Source organism: Enoplosus armatus, chromosome 8 (genome assembly GCF_043641665.1).
Source record: "Enoplosus armatus isolate fEnoArm2 chromosome 8, fEnoArm2.hap1, whole genome shotgun sequence".
Taxonomy (NCBI): Eukaryota; Metazoa; Chordata; class Actinopteri; order Centrarchiformes; family Enoplosidae; genus Enoplosus; species Enoplosus armatus.
In genome coordinates, this window is record NC_092187.1 from 16,238,281 (window position 1) to 16,258,175 (window position 19,895).

Below are 19,895 nucleotides of genomic sequence, written 5' to 3' on the forward strand. Positions count from 1 at the left end.
TTTCTCCCAAAAAACAAACAAACTGACACTTAAATTCACACGGAAGTAACAAAATGTGATCACACAAGTTGACTCCAAAAACAAGTACAAAAGAGTGCACTTCATTTGTTTTATTACATTTAACAATCCTTAGAAACGCATTGCATGCAGCCTCTTATTTCCTCCCTGCACACAACTTGCATGTTTATTCCTCATGTAGGCCTACAGTACATGCTCTGCCTAGTGTACAGCAAGTCTTATTCAGTTACTAATTTAAGCACTCCGCTTAGGCCTTTTGAGTTTTTAAACCAGTTCACAAGAATCCTTTTCTGGCATCCAGCCGGGTAACTGTGTAACATTGCTTTTGGAGCACATTTGCAGGCATGTATTATACCAGCAATGTGGCCACAAACCAAAATTAAAAACAGATGGCTTGTAATCAGAACCAGGAACACTAGTAACTAGGAACCTTGATGTTAAACTAGTGCTGCTGTAAAGGCTTGATCATCTTGCTTGTAGACTGTTACTTATCATTGTAAATACTCTGGATAGTCTCTGCCTTTCCTGCCTGTTAGGGGCCTTTTTTTTCCTTTTCTCAATGCCAACTTGCCTCTGTTTGTCACCTTTTTGTCTCTTGGTTCCTCACTGTGAGCTGATACCGACTACAGACTTATGAATGCCTCACAAGCTATTAATGTGTTGGCTATAATCTACTGCTTTGTCTTTATTATACAGACCTAGCTGTGTAAAACAGTACAGCAACAATATCGGGAAAATAAACGTTTCTTATGAATGATCACTGACTAAAAAGTGAAGAAAACTCAACTTGATATATGCAATATGGAAATGTAAATTTACACTAATGCACGCATATGTAAATAAGGGCAATCTCAGCATCAGTATTTAAGATACGAAGTAAGAACACTATTTGGGGCATATGCACAATGAATTGCACAGATTATAATAAAATGTAATTAAATCCCAAAAAAAATTTGCCTATTTTTATGGTTTTACTGCTAAAGTCTTCCTGCTGTGTTTTTTCAATAATGGCCACTGAAGAGTGAATGTGCATATGAGCATAATGGTGGCAGTTGTTGCAGTGCTCAGTGGGTCAAAGCTAGGTGCTGCCTGTGAAGACCCCGTGATCTGATATTTATAGTGGGAGAGATATAAATAGCTGCAGTATGTGTGGGTACTGAGGAGCCTACTGGCTATACTGTTCTAAAAGGCACCGAAGGCGCACAGCCATTTGACTGAAGGTAAACACCAGACAATAAATAAATAATGCATCTAGGGAAAAACTCTTCATTAGTGTGGAGTTTGCTGTTAAAGACAACCTGTTGAACTTTGTGGTTTGTAGCTGTTGAATTTCCATAGTATGTTGTTGAATATCCAGGTCATTTAATAGCACTTGTGACACTGAAAAAAAAATGTCTTGTTGTGGCCTTTTTGTTTTCTTTATGACATATCTGCTGTTACTTTAAGATTCATGTATAGGAAGTGCTAACAGCTGTCATTTGTGCAGTAGGAATCTCAATGCATTTGTTTTGGCAACGCTGAGAGAGAAATACTGTAAATTCTTTGCATGAGATCTGCTCTTACTGGGCCTGTAAAGTTAAGAGCTATAGGGCACGAAAGTGGGACACAATGGGACTGCTCATTGGAATCATTAGATTCAATATCTTGAACGCATTGTAGTGTCATTAAACTCATTTTCACATCTCATTCAACAACAGGAATAAGACTGCAACTATCCCATGCTTAGCTGCACTGTGTTGTAGTTCACTTTTCCCTATTGGTATTCAAGGCTGCATGTGAAGTGCGAGTTCTCGGGTACCAGATTTTTATGGCCTTGTTTACCTTCTGGCTGTGTCTCCCCAGAGCAACCCCCTTTGCATTGACCCTTTCTGGACTAACAGATGAACACAGAGACAGAAGATGACTTTTATCAATCAGAGGACGACTTGGATGAAGATGAGGCAACGCAATACATAATTGAGCAAAGTCTGATTCAATATAGAAAGCTCAAAGGATTGAATCCAAGGTTAATCTCTAACCACCCTGGGTTAAAAGTCTCTTACTACACATTGTGTATCTCTTGTTGATCATTTGAATCCTTTTTATTTCTTTCTGTAGTGATCTAAAACCCAGTGACAACCCTGATGAGATTTTCAAAGCGATTAGGGAGGGTAAGGTGATGTAATTCCTGTCAAAGCTGTTGCATATCAGATTATCATTAATCTCGCCAGCAGCTCTGATATAATGTCTTCATATTTAGGCGATGAAGATGCACTGAACAGAATGGCAGTGCAACCAGAGGCTCTGTCCAGAGTTGATGAACGAGGATGGATCCCACTGCATGAGGCTGCAGTGCAAGAGGATAAAAGGATCCTCGAGATTATCTTCTCAGGTTATTAAAAGTACAACTGTAATGTACAGACTCTTTTTAAATTCTGGCATGTTGACCAGATGTTTTGTGTTTGGGTTGCAGCATCAGCCCCAGGTGCAGCCCAGTGTCGTACTCTAAAGGGTGAGATGCCGCTGTTTCTGGCTGTGGTTCATGGACTCAGAGAGAACGCTACGTTCCTGTTACAGAACGGCTGTAGCCCGGATCTCCAGAATGATGAGCAGGATTCTCCATTAGTGGCAGGTATCTGACATCTGAAGGCAGAATGCACCCAGTTTCACAGACACCCAAAGATATCTGCTAATTCTTTTCTTCTCTCTCCTATTCCTTATTTCCTAGCTATTCTGAATGACCAGTATGACTTGGCCACACTATTGCTTCGCTACAATGCCAGTGTAGACCAAACAGGACCACTGAACAGGACAGCTCTGCACGAGTCCGCCTTTTTAGGCCTGGAGAACTTTGTCTATCTGCTCCTGGAGTCTGGTGCCAACCCGAATGCATGTGACATCAAAAAGAAAACACCGCTGGCTCTGGCTTCACAGAACGGACATCTAAACGTAGTGGAGATCCTCTTACAGAAAGGTATAAGAGATAATGTGAATTAACCTGTCCATCAGGTGCTTTATGTAGCGCATGAAAAACACAATTAGCATTATGGCTTTTCAGAAAAGTTGGAAAAAATAAATAATTGCCTTAGTTTTATAACATATTAATCTTTCCAGACATAAAACATGTACATGATTTCCAAAACACAACTGCAGGTCTGGAAATCACCTATTAAATGTATATTCTAATGTTATCTGTATTCATTTTGAAGGAGCCCATGTGTGGTGTGAATCGGAGTCAGGCACTGTCTTGTTTGATGCAGCAGCATCAGGAAACCCTGACATAATCTCCTTGCTGCTGGACCACGGAGCAGATCCCAACATACCTCTTTACAGTGGACACCTGCCAATTCACCGTGTGGCCTACCATGGACACATACTGTGAGAAATATCTATGCTACAACATCTTGCCATCTTCCCCAATTTTCAAGTAGAGTTTGAACCACTACTGTCACGTTCTTAAATGAGGTCTCCTCTTTGACAGGGCACTGGAGCACCTCGTCCCAGTGACTAAGCTGGACGCTGTAAAGGAGAGCGGGATGAGTCCTCTCCATTCTGCAGCCGCTGGGGGACATGCCCATTGTGTGGAAACACTGCTCAAAGCTGGCTATGATCCAAACTTCATGCTGCACCAAAGGGTGCGCCGCAACTATGATGACGAGCGCAGGTCTGCCCTCTTCTTCGCTGTGTCCAACAATGATCTTCAGTGCACCCGCTTGCTGCTAGAGGCTGGGGCAATGGCGAACCAGGATCCTATCAACTGTCTGCAGGTGGCTCTTAGACAGGGCAACTATGAGCTGATCAACACGTTGCTGAAGTCTGGGGCAAATGTAAACTACTACTCCCGCGTCAACACCACGCACTTCCCCTCAGCACTGCAGTATGCCTTGAAAGACGAGGTCATGCTGAGAATGATTCTTAACCATGGGTACGATGTTAAGCGTTGCTTTGACTGTCCCTATGGTGACAGTTCCCATGACTACGCTCCATGGACGACCTCAGTCATCAAAGACATGGTGGTGAGGCAAAGCTTGTCTGAGAGAAAAATGGTGTGAAGGTTTGAAAAAATATGAATGAATTCCACAGGGGAGCCAGTGGAGCAACACTTTCTTTCAAGGCCTCGCTGTGTCTGCCACTTGTGTCTTTTGTTTGTCTCTTTCTAGTTCTGTGAGGTGATAACAGTGTCCTGGCTTCAGCACTTGTCTGCACAGGTGGTGCTCATCATGCTCGACTACACCGACCACGTCTCCTTCTGCACCAAACTTAAGGAGACTTTGTATGAGCAGAAACAGTGGCGGGAGATCTGTCACATTCAAAGTAAGACTCCTGCTTGAGTTATTTTTCATGTGCCTTCATTGACTTAACTGACTTTATTTTCACTCAGGAAATGCACGGAGCCTGAAGCACCTGTGTCGGTTGCGAATAAGGGAACATCTCAGTCGCCTGCGCTTGAGAGCCCCAGTTTTCATCAACTTCCTTCCTCTTCCTCCCAGACTGAGAGACTACCTACGCTACAAGGAGTTTGATGTCTACAGCAGGGGCAGCATGGTTAACCCATCGTGAACACACATTTACAGCTGCCACTGATACCTCTGTGATAGAGGGACAAAGACAGTTAGTATCCATTATCTGCTGGCCTTGATTTTGTGTTTTGGAAATCGTGTAGTTTTCCAAGTGCATGTTTTATGTACTTTACGCCTTGCAATATTATTCTTATTCTTATATGTACTTTTGAGTTCTTTCTTTTAATAGCTACAGTGACATGGTAATGCCTTGTGTAAAGATTTACTCTTTGTTATAGCGACTCCTCTGGTTAAATGGGTCCTAAAGAAACATTTTGAAATAACTGTAAATAATGCAAATAATGTATTATTGTTGTTATTATGTGACACTGAGAGTCTTATTGTAATTTGAGTACTCTACTGTATAATATGAATACAGACAAATCCAATAAAACCATTAGGAGAGAGTGCATGAAAGCATAAAACCAGTATGCAAATAAAAACTTTTCTCCATGTCTGGCGACATGGAGGAATCCCCTTTGTCATCGCCTGGTGGTGGAATTAAGTATTACAAGAGTGGGCTTGTTCTGTGGGTTGCATCCACCTACATGGTTTTACAGTAAGTGTGTATATCTGTAGTCATCTGCTAGCCATGTCAGTGTGTGGGAAAATAGGTCTAAAACAGATGTTATAAAGTGATGCATAGTGATACCAAAATAAGACGTTAAAATGTAATCAGAGTAATTATGTCCAGTCGGGGCATTAACAGCTTTATAGCAAGATTTTACATATTTGGCTGCATTCTACATCTTAGTCTTATTGTGTATTGTTAAATGTGAGCACTACTTTCACCACAATGTTCACTCACACATATCATCACTCCATCAATTCTCGCAGTACATCTATCCGCCGCTGGGTGGCGCGGATTTCTCGTATGTAAACATAGTGACGGCAGCGTTTTGCAGTGGTGGAGAAGAACGTGTACGTCATTTTCACAATGGCGGAGGCTGGGTGAGGAGGAGAGTGTTAGTGTGTGTGTGTGTGTGAAGCGGCGCCGTAATCGTTAGAGCTACATTGCCCATATTACGTGCACGGTGCCCGAAAATGGCCCTGAACCCCAACGCGGTTGGGAGAAGGGACTCTGAATGTACCGAGACGGACGATCTCCAGCCGGAGGGTGGCGAACCCCCGAAGAATTCAGCCGCCACCTCGGCCACAGCCAACCAAAATGGCGATCAGCCTGGATGTGGAGACAGTGTAATGCCCGAACAAGAAGCCCCTGAGCGGCGGAGAAGCGTGCAGGCGGACGCTCAGAGCGTTAGCAGTTCTCCCTTGCCTGGCCAGAGACCGAGCGAGGAGCTGCCACGGAGAAATTTCCAAATCCCGAGGAAGATAAGAGAGCGGAAAGGTGGTGCCATATCGCTACAATTTTGAACAGAGACTGTCCTGTCTTTCACAATTCTGCTTCTGTATGTTGCTAGCTTCCTAGCTAGCTGGTCTCGCTAGTTTAACAACATGTTTTAAGGTTTACATTAAACCAAGGTCTGTTTAAGCACTTGGATAGTCCTGGTGGTTGTGGTTGTTTTAGCAGACATAGCTTTGGCAGTCCGGCTCAGGTATCCAAGTTACCAGTGAGCAGCAATGGTTCTGTGAAGGCGCCTGAAAGCTGCACTTTTGAGGACTGCCCATTTGAAAGCCCACCTTGTTTGGTTTCTTCACCTTTTCATGGGACCATAGTCTGACTGAATAATGCTGCTGTTGTCATGAGTGTGTTGCAGCCATCACCTGACAACATGTGGGTGTCTCAGTGACCTCAGTGAAGGGCATGGATTCATCCTCCCCACTTGTCTATTTAAGATGTTTTCACAGTACCATGACACTTTTAATGAAGTCTAAGTAGGGCTGCCCACCCCTTGTCGCAGCTTGATGTCACTGCTATTTCAGCGCACCCCTTTACACCTCAATACTCCTCAGAGTACAATAATTCCCATACAGCCCCATTATATTTGTCATAAGGTGTTAGCTCCTTTAGTCAAGTGGTAGATGGACAGTGGTTGTGGCAAACCTTGCTGTGATACATCAGGCATTTGTATATATGCAAAGTTGAGCTGAAGTTGCTGGACTTAACATTTTGAGCCTCATACAAGCAGCTGTGCTTGCAGTATTTGGTCAACCTTTCCCTCAGGAGGTTGCATATTTAATGCATGAAATGTCTCATTGCCCAAGTTGGAAACTTAACTGTGGGACACTGAGAGACTTGGCTGTGTGCACACTCCACTGGCCTGTCTCCAGTCTTCATTATTTTGCCTCACATGAGGGATATTTACTGCTTGTGACCCCACAGCTTGAGGCTGATGACGCTCCATCCAGGTTGCCTGCCTGCATGTGTTTGGACTGACATAAACCTTGTGTAAATACAGACGTATGCAAGGCTTGGTCACCTGTACAGTTTGTTGATGTAAGGGGTTCCTTGTTACTGTTGTCGATCAGTGTTTTTAACTCTTAAAGCACATATCGATAACCTATTCTGTTGAGCTGGCTTTCACACATGAGAAATTAGTTCAGCATAGGATGCTGCTGTACTAAACGTACACAAAGAATTCTTGCCTGCAAGCACTCAGTTTACATCACTTTTTATGTGAGAACATGTGACTTAAATATTGAGCTGAAGTCTAAACACAGTGAATCCTCTTCTTGTGTAAGAAAGAAACATATTTTAGACTTGTGTGATATGTTCATGCCATATTGCTCTGAGAGAGAAGGATCATAGGCAGTTTGATGATGTTGCTGTCTCCTGCAGTTCGACTTAAAGTTTTGATGTGGTGTGCTACTTTTTGTACTGATCCTCCTCTGCACACGCACACAGGTCTATGCTGCAGATGCAAATATACTAATCCACTGATTCACTTCTGTGTGTGCAGGCTTGTACCATTTTCTGCCCCCGGACAGCCGGGAGTTTGAAGACCTTGTGAAGATCGTCTCCTCATTTTACCTAGACTCATCATCACGAGGAACCTTCTCCTACTGCAAGGCCAGGCTCATTCGCAATGAGCTGCTGGAGAAGGAGGTTGGTCATTGTCTTCCTGAACACGACCATGTTAACATGAGCATTTCAGTTGCTCCCTTTTTCATTAATGGAAGATGTTAAAACAACTCTGCCGTGCTATAATTCTTGCTGTAATTCATGCGACAGGAAAGAGCACATGCTGAGGGCAGGCTGTGATAAGACGTTTTCAGCATGTGATCTTCCCGTGTTCCACATTCTGCGAGAGCCATGTATGTAAGAGTCTGTGAGGTCCAGACTGCTGTATCTCATTTGCTGTCTACTCGCTTTGTGTGCCAGTTCATCGAGAAGCGGAGAGAGATGAAGCAGGAGGGGCGGACCGAACAAGAACTGACTGAGTCGTACTGCTTCCTTTATCCAGACAAATCCAAGGTATTAATGAAGGACAAGTTATAAAGCATGATGTTTTGATATTGATGGCACGATCCTGAGCTTTGTGTGTTCTCTTGTATGTCCAGCTCCAGTGGACCTGCGAGAAGGGTCTGTCGGTTGGGCACTCCAGAATAAAGACACTAGGAAATCCATCACAGGGTAAGTTAGTCTCTTGCATCTTGCTGTTGACTTAAAAGGGGACTATATTGTTGTAGATGGAAAGATGGTTTTGGGATTAATGCACCTGATAAAGTTACAACTGAAGCCCGCTAATACAGACCTTAACAACAGCTCGCTATATGCAGCAATAGATCACTTAAATGTTGGTTCATAACTGACTACCCGCGATTTTTTTTTAGATTTTGATGGAGTATGATTATGATGCTTTTACTAAAATTCAGTTCTTCTGTCATTGTAGGTGTTTATCTCTCCAAATATTCTGATTTGTTACAAATCAATCCGTTTGAAGTGGGCTCGATTGGAGACATGATCGTTTTTAAAGTTATGAGGGTATGTCTACCGTTCTGTTTTCATTTTGTGATGTTGACAGATTTCTAATTCTCGTGGGGCTCATAGCTCACCAGCATGTTTTGTTTCTCAGGGCCGAATAAAGCACATCCATGAGAACGTACCTAAGAATGCTATAGAACCTACACCCAAGTTTGACTGTCACTTGTCCAAAAGTGCCAATAGGGTTACGTCTTTGCTGTCTTACAGGGCGTTTGAGCTCACACAGGTAAGCATTCTTCTTCTTCTTCATTCACTTATTGTATGTATTGCGTTCAAAGTAATTTTTGACGTTTATTTATTTAGTTTTTAATGTGCCTTTCTTGTCATCTTTCAGCAATATTTTTTCGAGTTTGCATTTGATGAGATCAAGGCACGGCCCAGGCACGTGTGCCCCTACGCTGTGGTTTCCTTTCAGTACAAAGGCAAAGAGTCTGCAGCAACTCCTATGACTGCACACAGGTACGCATTCCTGGAAATGGTGAAACTCAGCAAGTATTTTCAAGCGGTTGGGGAGGCTTGCAAGACGTGTAACATCTCCACGGAGTTCTGTGTTTGTAAACAAGCTTTCTGTTTCTCTCCTTTTCAGGTTTAACACTATTTCCTCAGAAGGAAGTAGAGGTAAAACATTTTTTTATCTTATATATTTCATGAATGTCATGTCTGTGTAAACTGGAATATGTGTAAAGGCCATTTCGGAGCGGAAAACTGCCGATCTGCAACAATCGTCAATAATGTTAATAGCTACCTAAGACTTAACTTTAACACTTTGTTTGGCACGCTCACTGCTAGTCAGTTGCATTTTAAGTGCTGCACTCAAATTAGATTCAACAATTTTCGAGATTTTCTAATAAGAGTATGTGTCACAAATGTGCCTTTTCAGTGACAAACCAGCAGTTCTGAAATGTTATGAGCCCTGCCTCCTCTGTGCATCATGTCTGACCTTTGACCTGTGCTGTTGATGCCATTGCAGGGAAGAGCTGCTACACTGTGTGGAGTGGCCCACTAGCAAACAAGGGCAAGGAGTTATTCCCAATCTGTTTACGATCCTCCTCACGCCCCTACCTTCCTTTCAAACTGTGAGTAAACCTTTAATTTTTCATATAATTCCGTGTACATCTAGAAAACACCCGCAGTGCAACTAGAATTTCCTCTGTTAATCATTAAAGACCCTATTTGCTGCAAAATATTTTTATGTGCTGAACAGACTGCACATATCTTTTCAGAATCAGAAATACTTTATTGATTCCCGGGGGGAAATTACACAAGGAAATTTTAGGCGAGAAGAGGAAGTTAAAGTATTATATTATTCAGACTATTTTCTTAATGGAATTTGTTATGAGTTGCTCTTTGATCAATCTCCATGTGCTCCCCTGCAGGCCTGAGAAGCTGGAGGTGAGTCGTGGTATGCAGCTGGAGCAGGTGAAGCGAAAGATTCCCTCTGTGCTCTTTTCTTGGGACACCTACAGCGCATCACGGGAAGGTCAGTCCGGACCCCACATGTGTGTATCTCATGGTGAAATGATAGAGAAATGCCCTTGGGATGTTGGCAGTAAGGCATTACTTGAAATCCAATTTCTAAAGCTACACTGCATCGGGTATTACAGAAACCCCACTAAATCCATTGAAGTTATAAACAGTGTTGCATTATTTCAGATAAAGCTGACTACGTAGATGAGTTATGGGTCTGATGTGCATTCCACCTTGCTTTTGTTTGTCCGCAGTGATGAAGTGTGGGATGTCCTGCAGCCTGTTTGAGGTGGTGGATGGAAAAGGCAAACCGACCAGCGGCAGCTTGGCAGGGCTGGTCAATAAACTGGAGAGGGACAGGATGGTGAGTCACCCTGTAGCTGTTATCTACCAGGTTCTCCTGCTTGAAAATCCCCCAAAAGATACAGAATCAGTTCACTGAATCACAGTTTGTCAACTAAATAAATGTAGTGCTGCGAGTACAGATGAGAGTTGGTAATGCCAGAATGACACAATATTCAAATCCTCACAAAGATCTTTTATTGCTTGCAAGCAATGAGTCAAATCAGCATTACACAGATGATGACTAGAGGCAGTCTCTAGTCAGCTCTTATAGTAACACACATTAACTGTAGACAAAGAACTGGATGCACATGATGTCACTCAAATCGTCATGGCTTTTCCTTACTGGGGCATGACATTTTCTTGGCTTAAGAACGTCGATCTTCTCCTTCTTACGTTACATTATCTCAAAACATTCACCACCTGCCTTTACTCCATAAATTTTTCCACATACACATCCCGTTGTTATGGCAAGATACATCATTAATTTCTCAGAACACACTGAAGAAGTGAGAGTGAGGCCTTAACCTCCAGGCTACACTCTTTTCTAATGAGCTTTCATACTGTGAAAGACATGATCATATTGGAAAACACATAATTAAAAACAGGAATTTCCCTCACACCTCACGTCCATCCCATTCTCGTGAACATGACATCTCAGTAACACTTTGAACTTTGAATTTCTTCAAATTTGCCTTAAATGTCCACTTGGACTCAAGGAAGAACTATTAGATTTTGCTTATCAAAGGTCAAAGGTCAAGGTTACCCGGACCTCATTAGTCAACACCATAACTCAGGAAAAGAAGGGGAGAATGTGACCGTATTTCACAGTTGGTCGGACACTGAATAGGTGACACTTTTGACTCAAAGGTCAAAGGTCATTGTGACCTCAAAATAGATCTTTAGCCATGATTTAAGAATGAATTAGGCGATTCCATATTTCACACACATGTTGACTGGGAAGATGCAATGTGTAAACAATAACTAACCCTCCATGTCGCCCATTCTGCCTGGAATCGTATACAATTATGTTATGTATTATCAATATAGTGATAACTTCTATTTAGCCAAAAAATACACATACTTTTTTATTAAAATCCCTCCAAATATTCAGTACATATATTATGATTCTGGACAGGCATGGATGTAAAGTGCAATTTGACTGGTTGGTGGATGCGTACCACCGCTGGGTCGTAATTCCAGTTTTGTTTTTTTATAACCATAAACAAATACAATGAAACCATCAATGTAGTACAAGTGTACACAAAGAGTAAGTGCAAACATTATGTGATAATGATACACCCTGTTTGCTTATGACTGCTCTCTACTCCTCTCCTTATTCAGGTGCTGGTGAAGTCCTTGTTTGACAGGGGCTTTCTCTTCCTGCTGTCCTCAGCTCAGATGGTTGAGTCCAAAGGTGCCAAAAAGCTTTTTACTCTCCTCTCAAAATCCAGTGTTGTGTCAGTTGAACACCTACTTGTTCCCTTCAGTGAGGGTTCAGCATTAAAAAAAAGTTGCTGTTTGTTTTCTAGAGCGTCGGGGGCGGGTGGAGAAGAACCTACAAGCATTATTCATCTTTCAGGAGTCAAGGATGGTTGTCAAGTATTGTAAGTATTATTCACCATCTGTCCATCCCCTTTTCTGACTGGGCCCCAGTGGCAGCGTTTGCATGAAGGTTTTATTAGCAAACAGAGGATGATCTACCTACCGAACCCTCCTCCTGTTTTATTAAAAGGTGACTCCTGTGTTGGCTGTTATTAAGCTCCTGTCTCGAAAGACTGTAATAGTGCACTTAGACATCTTTTATATGACACTGACATATGTGTCCTCCATTGTAGCATCCAGACTGTTCGAGCCAGAGCCGCTGACGGTGGAGCCCCAGCCTGCTATCCTGTCCTCCGTGGAGCCCTTCGTCCCTGCTCTGCACTATGCCCTATTCAAGTTGCGCCCTAACCCAGGCAAGGACCTGAGCTCTGGGGTGGAGCGTCAGGCCACAGATTACTTAACTCGTATGGATTCAGGCACGGTGCGGCCGTTTACTCTGCCCGATTACAAATATAACGTGGACGATAGGACCAACCCACTGCCAGTGCCCCGACCCAAATTTAACATGGATTCTGTGCTGCGCTCTTACGTCCACAACCCAGCCAACTACATTTTACCTCTGAATAAGGCGAAGGACATAATTGAAAGAATACGAAACCCCATACCCATACCCACACCTGCTCCAGCCCCAGTGGAATACAGCCCCGTTTCTGACTGGGGCGGCTCGGACAGGGGCTCGGACAGGGCAGAGAGACCCCAAGAAAGGCTGCCCCAGGAGAGGCCACCGCCGGAGAGGCCACCTCCAGAGAGGCCAGCACAGGAGAAGCCAACCCCAGACAGCAGCAGACGGAGGCCAGGGTCGGCCCATTCTAATGGGGCCCAGGTGCAGCACAAGTCCCACATCGAGTCTCAGCCTCAGCCCACTCAGAGGTTGCGGCTGTCCCAGAATGAGTATGATAAAGACAAGATGAAACAGTTGCTTAAGCTGATTCAGCTCCATAAGAAAGCACTAGTGAAGGATCCTGGGAAGGAAAGGGGAGAGGATGGGGCTTGGGAAGCCAACAGTCTGAAGAGAAAGTTTGAGGGAGATGAGAGGGGGGGCCTGAACAAACACCAACGCACAGATCCGCTGAGCAACGGGGAACCCAGTAGAGGTGAGGAGGGCTGCAGCTGTCTATGTAGCTTCATTTAAATGGCATCATTTCAATTGTTGTTACTGTTCTACTGCCTCAAAGTCAATTCCTCTGGAAGAATGGATATTATATTAGTTTCACAACATTTCTCAGCAATTGCACTGCAAATAAAAAAAACATTGCTGCCCATTGGCACTATATTAACAAGCAGCTATTGTATTGGCTTACATTCAATTTTAATTCCTTTATGATTGTTTACATTTGACACTTTCATGTCAAGATACATGCACTTTTGTTGCTAATCCAGGTAGCTGTTCATAATCCATAAAGCTAGCTCAGCGATAGCAAAAGAGTTGGGCTTTTCATTTCTAGTGCAATTAAGGTAACGTTTCAGTCTCCCCCTTTAAATAATATTTTAGCTTGTTAAAGTTGACAAATTTGCAATAATACGTCCTGTAGGGAATGTGAAAAAGGATACATATGTCCTTCACATTCTCTTTAGCCTGAAAGCTTTAGTTATTAAAGAGCTCAGGATATTCTAGTACACTTACATACCAAATTTAGCAAAGGCCTCTAATTAATTGTGTGTATGCTAGGAGCCCAAGCGGATGAGATCGGAGATGAGAGTGGACAGAGCGACAATCTGACAGCAGTGATGGAAAGCATGGGCATCTACGACACTGACCTGAGGGCTCGCGGCAACACCAACGCCACAGCAGTCAACGAGACCCAGCGCCTTCTCAAGATCCTCCTGGCTACTCTCAACAAAGCCGTGGCTCAGGGTTCAATGCCTGTGCAGTTAAACCACGGTGAACCCTCAACGGGTTCAGGGAGGCTGGAACCTGTCACCCCTGACCCAGATCTTAGGAAACAAAATGAGCCAGCATTGCAAACAAACTACACAGAGGTGAGATGTAAACGGCAGATTCTAGGGTTGTTATTTTGGAATATTTTACCATGCATTAAATTCGCAGACATAAAAATAACTTCTGGTGTTTTCTCTGTTTAGGAGGACATGGATTGTAGCCCTGGTAGTCCACTCAGCACGGGCTCCCCACCAGAGCAAGCTCACACCTCAGACGACCTGACCTGGGTTAACACCGCCAATGAAGGTACCTCAGAGCAGACAGTGCACACAGACCTCTCCCTTGTAGGCATATTTAGATCTGGCTCACAAGGCATGATTGTGATAACTTTCCTGTCTGCTTTCTTCCAGACAAAGCACAGCCTTTTCCTGAGCCAAAGTCCGAGCCGGAGCCGGAGCCGGAGCCTGTGGCAGTGGCAGACGGCTACACAGAGCCGAAGACGCCTGCAGCCGTAGAAGTAAAAAAGGCGGCTGCACCACCCACGTTACCGGTCGTGGAGGAAATTCCCTTCAGGCCCTCCATCAGCCTGGACACTATACTCAACCAGGAAATTCACAGTCTCACCTCTGACATTAAAAACATCATGCAGACGCACCACATCTGCTATAGTTCGCAGCTACCCCCGCGGTTGCCTCCACGCCACTGCTGGATTCCCAACAGCTGCTTCTCAGACTTTGTTGTGCCCTACGTGTCCCCTGTCCCCGTTCAGGGGCATGTCAAAGCGCTGTGTGAGAAGATGGACAAGTTGATCCCAGCCCCACCTGCTCCCTCTAAGGTCACTTCACCACCTCCCCCGGTGACAACATCTAATCTTACAACACCACCCCCCACCCCCATGCAGACTTCCAAAACTAAAGCAGACCCCCCCCTGTCGAAGAGCACCACCTCCTCTCAGAGTGGTAAAATGGTCACTGTCAAAGAGAAGTCATCCACTAAGGCTAAATCAGAAGCCTCCTCAACTGAGTTGGGGGGAGAGATGTATTCTCCCTCTCAAGTCACAGCAGACTCTCCAGAATGCAACTCCCAAAACCCAGGCCCTGCTTCTGGGAGTGGGTCCGGCCTGCTGGCTGGCAGCCTCATCGGTCAGCTGAAGCCTGAGGTTTTCAGCAGCCTGGTGGAGATCTTTAAGGACGTCACTAAGAATACAGTCAAATTCTACATCTACTCCGGGGACGAGGGGGAGGAGAGCACTGTCTGCAAGGAGATCAAGGTACAATGAAACGTTCCAATGTGGTCTTGAAAGTAGAGCAGCAACAGTTATTCACATTATCAATTAATCAATGGCTTGTTTTTTTTGTTTTTTTTTACAATGAATCGTTTAGTCAATAAAATGTCAAAAAGATTGTGAAAAAAGGTAGTTGACGTCTTCTACTTGCTTGTTTTATCCATTCAGAAGCCCAAAACTCAGAGATATTGAATGTACATCTAAATACAAAAGCCTCACATTTGAGAATCTGGAACAGGTGATTTTATTTGGTAAACTACCTAAACTTTAACTGTATTATCAAAATGACTGTAATAATTTTCTGTGAATCCATGTAATCAAATAATTTCAGCTTTACTTCAACATATTACTGTTATTACTTCTGATTTTACATCTGTAGTCTTAATTTAGATCAACTTTTTTTTTTATTGGCGCCAAAGAGCCTCCATGGCTTTCTGCATTAGTGAATTGCACAGGCATACACAAGTGGAAATGCAGGTCTACAGTTTGAATGTGAAAGGCTCCGCTAGCTCCTCTTTGTCACTATGTGTTCCACGTCTCAGTACTCAGCTCTTTCTGTATCTGTCAGCCAGTCAGTACTCGTACGTGTAAGAGAGAAGGACAAGTTCATCTGTCTGTCTCTAACAATTACGTCTCTCCTGTCTGTCACAAAGGAGTATTTGAAAAGTCTTGGCAACAGCGAGTGCAGCCCGCAGACGTTTCTAGAAAACAGCAGCAGTTTAGATAAGCTCCTCATCATCATTCAGAACGAGGACATCGCCGCGCACGTGCACAAGGTACCTCCCGTCACCCTCTTCATTTTTATATTTTGTACATACTTTTATTTCTAAATTTATGCTGCTTTCTAATCTTGAATGGGAGCACCAGTACTGTACAATTTCCCCCCAGGGATCAATAAAGTATTTCTGATTCTGATTCTGATTCTGATCTCTGTGCCAGCTTATCCAGGCAGTGATCAAACAGAAATAATGGCATCCTAATTGAATTTATACATCTGCTGCAGAGTGTTGTTTTTGTCTGGTTGCTGAGTTGATTTTTTTTTTAATTATAACAGGGTTGACGGGGACATTGTATCAAGATATACATATTACATGAAATTTGTTACATTTCTTTTTCTATATACATTTTAATACAAAAAGAACTCCATTTGTATAAAAAAAAATGTACCCTGCAGATCCCGGCTCTGATGTCTTTGAAGAAGCTGCCCTCAGTGAGCTTTGCTGGAGTGGACACTCTGGACGACGTCAAGAACCACACTTATAATGAGCTGTTTGTGTCTGGAGGCTTCATGGTGTCTGATGAGTTTGTCCTCAACCCTGACCTTATCACACAGGGTAAGTTTTCCTTTTCCTTGTGGGAGCTGTGAGACTTCATGGAAACATCAGTTGGACGATACTTCAGAGCTTGTGTCGTTTGTTTTGTCCAGATCGTTTGCAGGGGCTGCTTAAGTTCTTGGAGGAGCAGAGCACCCCTGAACACCCCTGGCAGTGGAAGGTGCACTGTAAGTCCCAGAAGAAGCTGAAAGAACTGGGGAGGTCAGTATCTCAGTAGGAGCTTATCCAAAACCGTAGTAATCAAATAAAAATGATCTTGTCAGACTTGAGCTGTGAATAAAAAATCTCACACTGTATGGATCCACTTTTGCTGTTCTCTTAAAGGTTAAACACCAACGCCATGGGGCTGCTGAACCTTCTAACAGCCTATCAGAAGAAGCACCTAGTGGAGTTCCTCCCTTATCACGAGTGTGACACCCAGTCGCGTCAGGCTCCAGATCTGGAATGCCTGATCAAGCTTCAAGCTCAGCACACGCAGCAGCGGCACCTCATCTTCCTCACAGGTATCTTCATCCTCATCGCTATTAACTTATTATATAAATGATATACATTATTAGAATGATAAAGTATTTACTATTACCATGTCTCATTTACAGTGTTCACTGGATTTTGCATGTTGTGTTGTGTTTTTACAGAGAGGCCATTTGAGATGTTCCTACAGTACTCCAGAAATGGAATAGTGATTGGGAGCATTGATGATGTTATGAGCGGTTTCCACAGTCTGATTGGCTCCATTAATCAGAATGAGCTCCCAACACCGCCCTCTACTGGTGGGTAGCGTCAACAATAGGACTAAACACCAAAACACCTGGGATTTCATGTCATTTTGCTATAGTGTAATTGCTTTGCTAAATTGCCTTTTGTTCTATACAGTTATCTCGCCAGTTAAAGATGTCTGAACTACCCAGCCGATTGATACTCTTAATGCATTTGTAACACACATGTTTGATAATATTTTCCTTTCTGCTTTTCCATTTCTCCCTCTCTGCCCTCTCCTGCTCTCCCAGTAGTGAATGATGAGTGTGTGGAAGAGGAGGACATGTCATTAGACTCTGATGATGGCGAGCCACCGACCATATCAGATCCCCCCGAGCAGAACCAGGAAGTTAAGAAGGGGCACCCTCCACAGCCACCCCCACCAGAGATGGAGGAGTTTCGTCCTCCACTCCCAGACCAGCAGGCTACCCCAGAGAGAACTCCAACGCTGTCTGACTACAGCGCTCTCAAAACAGCCATCTCTCAATTCAAAGCCACGAACCAGATTGGTATGGGCCCTTCAGACATTGGCAGCTTGTCGCCAGGAGGTTTTCCTGTGAATCCACACCAGAGCTTCCTGTGTCCTTCAGCCTCGTGGTCATCCTACACTGGCTCTTCTAGCTATGCGGCATCCCCGGCCTATCCTGCCTCACCCTGCAGCAGCACCCAGGAACAGGAATACCGCCCCTCAGCCACAGCCTCAGTCACAGTCCCAACCGCACCTGTCATGGCCACAGCAGGACCTCTATCCAACCTGGCTTCCCTCCCCTTGGAGGTCAAACCTCCTCCTCCACCTCACCTCATGATGCTGGGCCACACATATGGCTCGGACACTGGAGGAGTTGGGGCTGCTGGGAACTCTCCGCTCACTACCTCCCTCCCCTACACAGACCATAGTGACTCAGTCCAGCCAGGTTACATGGCTGGCATTCCTATAAATGCTAGCGGGACCCCCTCGCAACACAACAGGACACACAGTGGACCTGGGGAGGGTGTGTGGGGGACAGCAGGGACCAGCACTTGTGAGACTGCTTGCAGCCAGCCTGTGGTCACATCTGGCCCAGTGGACCCCAGTGGACTCCCTAAGACTGGGGAAACCCTGGGAGGCAGCACCCCTGGTAGTCAGGGGGCCAGAACTCAGGTGAATTGCGCTGACAACCTTGGTGCATCTGTGGGCATTCCCACAGTGGCCACCAGGGGGGGCTCAGTAATCAGACCTAAGCTGCCTCCACATCCAATGTGCAGTGTGGGCTTTGGTAGTATAGGTGCCATCCCTGGACAGATGGATCATGGGCCCATGCGGGGTGGTATGGGTCCTGGTTCTTTAGGGAGCTATCGTGGGAGAGGAGTCCCACCAGTAGGACTTTGGCCTCAGCCAGGACGAGGACATGATCGGGGGGGCGGGACTGGAAGTGGACCCTGCTCTTGGGGTTACCCAGCAGGCAGGGGTGGGGCACAGGATTACTACTCGGACTACACATACTCTCACAACTATGCGCCTGAATAGACAATCAACATGATGAACGGGGCAACACAAACGCCATACTCCAGAGACTATTAGAGCTGGCTGAATGTACATATTTCCTTGTGAAACACATTGATTAAATCAGTAAATAAGGATCCTGGTTTTCTACATTAATAAAAAAATTGATACAGGCAGTGCCGAGTGTCCTACTGTCATGTAAACTGTATGTACACTCTTTCCATGTGAGCTATTTGAGACCCTGTTCAAACCACTATATTTATATTTGCCAACAAATGTTAATGGCCTTCCAGCTTCTCGGACTTTATCATGTTATTTCTGTTTGTCCCGGTTTTGAAACGGTTTGTGAGCAAGGCTGGTATTTTTTTAAGGAAAAAAAATAATAGTGAATGAAATTTCACTTTTGCTGTTGGTTTTTTTTTTATTTTACATATTTGGTTGTCCTAAATTCTATTAAAATAAAACATTTCAAATCCTGTTTGTGTCACCAGTTTGATGACAGTGTCAAGCAAACCATTAAAAACCTAAATCACAGCTGTCTTACTGTCCTTTCACTCAAACTCCATATTTTATTTAGCTACCTACAATTTGTATGTGCAGTATGAGGATTGATAATTTAATCTCAAAATAGCAGTAGATCATAATAAAGTGTGTAATATGAAGTGAAGTGATGAAATTAAAGTATTCTCATTTGAATCAATAGTTCAGATTTTTAGGAGAAACTCAAGGTGTGTTGGTGCTCATAAAAACTATACCTAAACTTGTATATTAAAAACAAGCCTTTAAATACTATGGAAAAGACAATTTTCTCACCATGACAGAAGGCATGGGGCACTGCAGTAGAAATCAGTTAAATCTATTTTCTTCAGCAGGGGAAACTGCATGGAGAGCAGTTTGGAGGAAATGCAGCACTTAAAATCCTTTTGAGACTTTGTGCAGGGTGCCACTGGCCCCTCAACTCTACCCCCACTGAAAGGATCATTACGAGGGTTGATGTCCTCTGTGTGGGTCTATTGTAGGGTGTTATTAAGTCAGTGGAGTATCTGGTGGAGATAAACACCAGAGGGTGCCCTTTCCTGTTAATGTGGAAAATAGGTTAACACTTTATCTCCAGAGTCCCTTTCCAGTTGTGCAATAGCTGCGCCATGGTAACTTTGGAAACTGTGAGAACATTTTCCTCCATTACATCAATTGCAGCTAAGACCATCACACAAACACAGAGCAGGATGTTTTATTTTTTATTTTATTTTTATTTTTTTAAAGCACCCTATTCCACAGATACATTTACACCTGAAATACCCA

At 44.0% G+C, this 19,895-nt stretch overlaps 2 protein-coding genes across 2 annotated transcripts; both read left to right on the top strand.

The window, feature by feature from the left end:
* The first annotated feature begins 1,898 nt into the window (after positions 1-1,898).
* On the top strand, positions 1,899-4,557 carry asb14b (ankyrin repeat and SOCS box containing 14b). The gene is made up of 9 exons (XM_070909843.1): positions 1,899-2,023; positions 2,116-2,168; positions 2,258-2,389; positions 2,471-2,629; positions 2,726-2,971; positions 3,207-3,375; positions 3,479-4,013; positions 4,158-4,311; positions 4,379-4,557. Exons 1-9 carry the CDS (start codon positions 1,899-1,901, stop codon positions 4,555-4,557), a joined length of 1,752 nt encoding a protein of 583 aa, XP_070765944.1.
* Positions 4,558-5,600: 1,043 nt separating this feature from the next.
* On the top strand, positions 5,601-19,046 carry tasorb (transcription activation suppressor b). The gene is made up of 23 exons (XM_070910334.1): positions 5,601-5,904; positions 7,418-7,563; positions 7,840-7,932; positions 8,019-8,091; positions 8,351-8,442; positions 8,534-8,668; positions 8,777-8,901; positions 9,029-9,060; positions 9,413-9,518; positions 9,819-9,922; positions 10,164-10,273; positions 11,596-11,668; positions 11,784-11,858; positions 12,090-12,950; positions 13,526-13,836; positions 13,939-14,041; positions 14,146-15,005; positions 15,674-15,796; positions 16,195-16,354; positions 16,447-16,555; positions 16,679-16,857; positions 16,990-17,124; positions 17,362-19,046. The coding sequence occupies exons 1-23, from the start codon at positions 5,601-5,603 to the stop codon at positions 18,615-18,617; spliced, it is 5,565 nt and encodes a 1,854-aa protein (XP_070766435.1). The 3' UTR covers positions 18,618-19,046.
* The last annotated feature ends 849 nt before the right edge of the window (positions 19,047-19,895 follow it).